A 5463-nucleotide genomic window follows, 5' to 3' on the forward strand; every position below is an offset into this window, starting at 1 on the left:
ATTAATTTTATTTTTATTATTTGTTTATTACAGAGTTTAGGGAGAAAAAATCCATTGCTACAGGAAGTGAAAGTTAAAGTGGATTTGTTTTTAAAGGAGAACTGCTTTTGTATGGTTCAAGATGACAAGATAAATATTTTATTTTTATCAAGAACAGAAGACAAAATGACTCAAAGACAGTTGATTTTTAAGTGTGACGGCAGTGTTACCTTTAAAGTGCATTGTGTTCCATTTCCTATAAATGATCACATGAAAACAGTCCTACCAGCCAAATGCCTAGACTCTCAGAGTATTAATTATTTTGTGGATAGAATAGCACAAGTAGTGAATGTTGTTAGACAGTTTGAAATTTGTATTGGGGTCCCTGATCAGGAATATGTTTCTATTTGGCCTGAATGTAAAAGAGGAGAGATAGATAAAAACCCTTACAAAGAGCTACGTTATTCACAAACAATTAGATCCTTAGAGTGCAGTAGACTTGTCCGTTGTCCTAAGTGGAAATGTTCTGCATGTGTTGAATTAGGGAGATGTGTGAAACGTAAAGCTGAGATGGCAGCAAAGGAAGATGTACATCCTTCAACCAGAAATGATGCTCTAACTGAACAGCAAAAATTAGATAAACTGGAAAAGCAGCGCAAGCAAATTTCTAATGCTAGAAGACAGGTTGCAAGATTAAGAGCTAGAGAGCTTATTAAAAAGGAAGGGGTGACTATTGATGAGAAGATGTCTACTGATTTTGCAGCAGCCTTGCAGTATCTTGTAAGTCAACAGAAATTAACAGAATTACAGAAACTTTTTATTGATCAGCAGATAATGGCAGCAACAGCTAAAGGACCCACTGGCAGAAGATGGCATCCTTGCATGATACGGTTTGCCCTTAGTATCTACATGAGAGCACCAAATGCTCTGGGTGCTATGATCAATAGTGGAATGCTGTTTCTACCTGGAAAAAGGACTTTGTTTGACTACAAACATTTTAAACCTGTGGAGGAGGGGGTGGACTATGTTGCAATTGAGTCTGTAAGTAAACTAATAGAGTCACTGCCTAAGTACCAAAAGTATCACGTATTAATGTGCGATGAAATGCATATTAGTCAAAATTTAGTTTTTAATAAGACCACTGGAAAAGTTATTGGATATGTTAATATAAGTGATGTAGAAGTTGAGTTGGAAGCATTGCAAAAATACATGGAGAATGAAAACCAAAATGATAAATCAAAACCACCACCTTTGGCATCAAAAGTATTAACTTTCCTTATTAAAGGTATTGCCAACAGTGTGAAGAGAGCTGTAGCATCATATGCTGTTCACAATCTATCTAAAGAACAATTATAAAGATGGTCCTGGGAGGTAATAGGTAAACTTGAAAGGGCAGGTATAGCTGTTATTTGTCTTACCATGGATGGTTGCTCTATCAATAGAGCTTTCATAAAAATGCATAAGCCTGTAACAAAAGACTCTGATGTCATTTTTGACACAATTAATAAGGCTGCACCTGAGAGGGTTTTATATTTTATTGCTGATGTGCCTCACTTAGTGAAAACTATAAGAAATTCTTTTGCATCATCATCTGAAAGAAGATATTACAGCAAGAAAACAGGCAAGATGATGTTAAGAAGACGTTTAGAAAAAAATGGTGAGAAAATTTTATGGTCCTCCATTGTTGATCTTTACCATCACCAGCGCAACAAGGCATTAAGATTGACTTACAAATTAAATGCACAGCACGTATTTCTCAATGGCTTTTCTAAAATGAAAGTGAAGTATGCTGCACAGGTGATGAGTCGGTCAGTTGCTCACCATTTAGAAGAATGGAAGGGAGAAAGTAAAAAGGAAACGGTAGAATTTATTAGAAGAGTCAATGATTTTTTCGACATGCTAAATGGAGCTCACACAGAGCAAGCAGGCCGAACACTTAATCATAATTTACAAGCTTACTGCTCTGAACATGATGAGAGATTTCAGAAACTGGAAGATTTTGTGAGTTATTTGGATGAATGGAGAGTGGATGCAGAGAGTTCAGCTAAAAACAATAACAGTAGAAATATTTCTCAAGTGCAAAATAATGATGGTGACAGTTTTGATTTGGAAGAAGAAGAGGAGAGAGAAGAGGAGCCAGACCCTGCCAGTGTCAGACAACTTACCCGCCAGACAATTGAAGGAATAAAAATGACAGTAAGAAGTTTCACTAAAGCTGTTAAGTTCTTACTCAGTGAGGGAACAAAATTTATTAACGCCAGAATTTTTTGCCAAGATCCACTGGAACAATTTTTCAGTAAGCAGCGTGCTAGAGGTGGTGGTAGCACAACCCCAAATTTTAGTCAAGTAATAAATCAATCAAGAGGAATTGCTTTATTAGGAGAGATGGGATCCAAGAGAAACTATGTTGGCAACACAGAAGAACTTGACAGCTCTATGGAATTAAGCTCAGAACCATTGCCAAAAAGAAGAAGTCTTGGGAGATCTTCAAAACCATAATTTTAAATTTAATGTGCTGAATGCTGGGAAGGGTGTTTTTAATAAAAGGTTTTAAGCTGTTGTTGCTCTTTGGAAATAAAAATGTTTATTTTTTAAGAAAATGTAAATAAAAATTTAGGAACAGAAATAGTTAAATCTTAATTATTATTACATGGCAGTAAGTTCTAATTTATCACAATAACATGAGTAGAACTAATTAAATGGCACATAAATGTAGAATCTACGTTACATTTACCACATGGCAATTACTACAAATACAAACTCTATCGAGGAGCAGCCCTAAGTCGAGTAGGCATGGAAACAGTGACTTTATTATTATTTGCATCATTCATTCTTCTTTGAATCACTCCTTTTCCATAAGTAGAGATAAAGCTCTTCACAACACCAGTCATTAATGAAAAAGACAAATCTTGATCCAGACATGAACCAACAATGTTGTCCCAATCATATTTTGCTGCTCCACCTGCTATTTTCTTTTGGATTTCTTCTATAGGAAGACTTCCAGTCCTCTTATCTTCATATGATGCCACTACTTCAGCAACAGATAAAAAAAATCTCTGTGCACTTCCTCTAATAAACAGTAGTCCCCCTCGATTTTGACCTTCAGTCCAATTTCTGTCTTTTTTCTCTTGCTCTGTTAATTCTTCAGGAAGTTTATCTTCTAAAATTTTTGACTGGATGGCCTCCTGAATATTTCTCCACTTTTTGCTACCAGGGTACTTGTAACTAAACCTCTTGAAGCCATTACATATGGAGCCAGCTACATATAATATGCACTGTCTTTCCTCTGTATCAAAATTAATAGTTGGTATATCCTGGTCCGTTGCTTCTCTTAAAGATCTACATATGAAAATCAGAAGTTCATCAGCAAATGTGTGGACAAACTCACACCAGAATGTACTTATAATAAGATTAGGTGTATTTGGACATATTTCTTCTAGCTCTGAGTATAATTTATTTCTTGTTTCTTCATCAGATAATACATCCTCTATAACTTTTTGGGATGTATTCAGAAGAGAGGATGGCATACAAAAATATTCTTTAGAAATAACCAGCTTGAAGTGTCCACACAAAAATTTCACTAAATTTATCCAGGCAGCATCACTTTCCTTCTCTTTAAGTTGAGCAAGTAAGGAGGAGTAAGCCTCTGCGTAGCAGCCGACAGAAGGTTTGCTTGCCATTTGATGAAGCACTTTTCCCCCAATGTTATGGGCACTTTCTAACAATGTTTCCATGTCGAGTGGAGCCCTAAATGCAATTTCTGTAAGATAGGAAAGGAAAAGTTGTCAATTGGCAAGCCATGGACTTCCTAAACACACAACAAATAATGGATACAAATATTTACCTTTCAGAACATGTCCCTGCATATGTTTCTTGTAGTACCACATAAGTCTGTATTCTTTTCCACATATATTACAGGTTGCAACAACTGGCCCTTGCTGTACTGGCTTTGGTCTTTTAAAAGGAGAGACAGCCTTGTGTGCTCTCTCTTTCCTTGCCTTTGAAGGAGTCGAGGTAGGAGTTGATGTCAATATGGCAGAATTCACACTGAGGTTCATGAAAACAGAAAGATTTGCGGACAAATCCAAACTATTTTCTGGAGGGTTTTGATCCGCCATCTGGGAAAGAAGAGGTTAAATATGAAGCACAACAAGTTCACAACATCGAGCGACAAGTGCACAAATAGTGTTCTTTTTTCCAGAAAGACTAATAAACGCGACAATGTCATTGCAGGTGTACGATGCGCACATAAAGATACAGTTTATAAGTTAAACGCACCTTGAAGTTTGAACATACACTAATCTTATTCCCACAAGTTTGCTTCGTTCGACAAATACACACACACACACCGTCTCGCTCTGTTGTTGTCCGCGGGGCGGGTGCGGGGTGGAGGTGGTGCGGTGTGGTGGGGGAGCCGCCGCGGCGCGGAGACAGAGAGCCCTGCGGCCGGCTGGCGAACTACCGCCGCCGCCACGCCGCGACAGTGGCGCGCGGTGACTTTGGCGGGTGGCGGAGGGGCCCCCGTCGCGCGGGGGCCAAAGCCGATCGGATATGGCCATTCCTTGGTCCCTCACCTTTCATTTGAGCCCTCACACGACTCGATAAGTGAAAAAGGGCCGGAGCTGTAGGAACGAACTCGCGGCAAGGTAGGGCATTCGGGCGCTACAGTTACCAGTCCAGTCACAGTTCTTGTCCATGCCATTGCTGGTGCGTCGCCGACATCTAACGTGATCACCAACAAAATGACTTGTGCCCTGTGCGTGCAGTTAGTCAAAACTTTAATACCTCGCAAAGTTTCTACTTTGAACACTCGGTGTCCCCCACCTTCCCATCATTCTACTCGGCCCTGGGTCGTGACCACATTGTGGCCCTGCAGACTGACCGTCATTAGTTCTTTGCGTTCATGGCGTGACGACTAATGGGCGCCTCTAGGATTAGAACAACACGTTGGCCGACGTTGGCCAACCGTGTGGGTGGCTGAAGCTACGTACAACGACTAAAACGATAATAGGACAGTGAGGTTAGACCCGTCCGTCCGGCAGTGCGAAACAGCTGATTTCAAAATGAGATTTGAGTTTGAAGATTTTCTGCCAAAAGCTCAAACTAATGCATTTTGAAATCCTTAAAAATTGCACTATAAAGTCCACAAGTCGTTTTAGCCCGAATCGTGAAAAGAAAATTCATATATATATAATTTCTGTCCGCGTCGCGAAAAATTCAAAACCGAGACTACGTGCATATAGGAGTGTGATTCGAAAAATCCAGTATTTTTGACGTACGGGCATTGGTTTAGGAGAAAAAAAATACTTTGTTGAAATATCTTATAGCCACCATAAATACGATTAGGAAGTGAGATGAATAACAGGGAAACGTCCGAAAGGTCCCCCCTGAATATTTTATTATTTTTTAAATACTTTTTGAATAAAATATTTAAAAATAATAAAATTCAAAAAAGTATTCTGGAGGGCCGAGAAATTTTTCATA

At 38.9% G+C, this 5463-nt stretch overlaps 1 protein-coding gene across 1 annotated transcript; it reads right to left on the bottom strand.

Moving 5' to 3' along the window:
- Positions 1–2741: 2741 nt before the first annotated feature.
- Positions 2742–3964, bottom strand: LOC127750100 (uncharacterized). Its single transcript, XM_052270657.1, has 2 exons — positions 3824–3964; positions 2742–3739 (listed from the first exon to the last, which is right to left on the bottom strand). Exons 1-2 carry the CDS (start codon positions 3864–3866, stop codon positions 2742–2744), a joined length of 1041 nt encoding a protein of 346 aa, XP_052126617.1. The 5' UTR covers positions 3867–3964.
- Between the last annotated feature and the right edge of the window lie 1499 nt (positions 3965–5463).

The sequence above is a fragment of the Frankliniella occidentalis genome, unplaced genomic scaffold (assembly GCF_000697945.3).
Source record: "Frankliniella occidentalis isolate FOCC.00 unplaced genomic scaffold, Focc_3.1 Scaffold133, whole genome shotgun sequence".
NCBI lineage: Eukaryota > Metazoa > Arthropoda > Insecta > Thysanoptera > Thripidae > Frankliniella > Frankliniella occidentalis.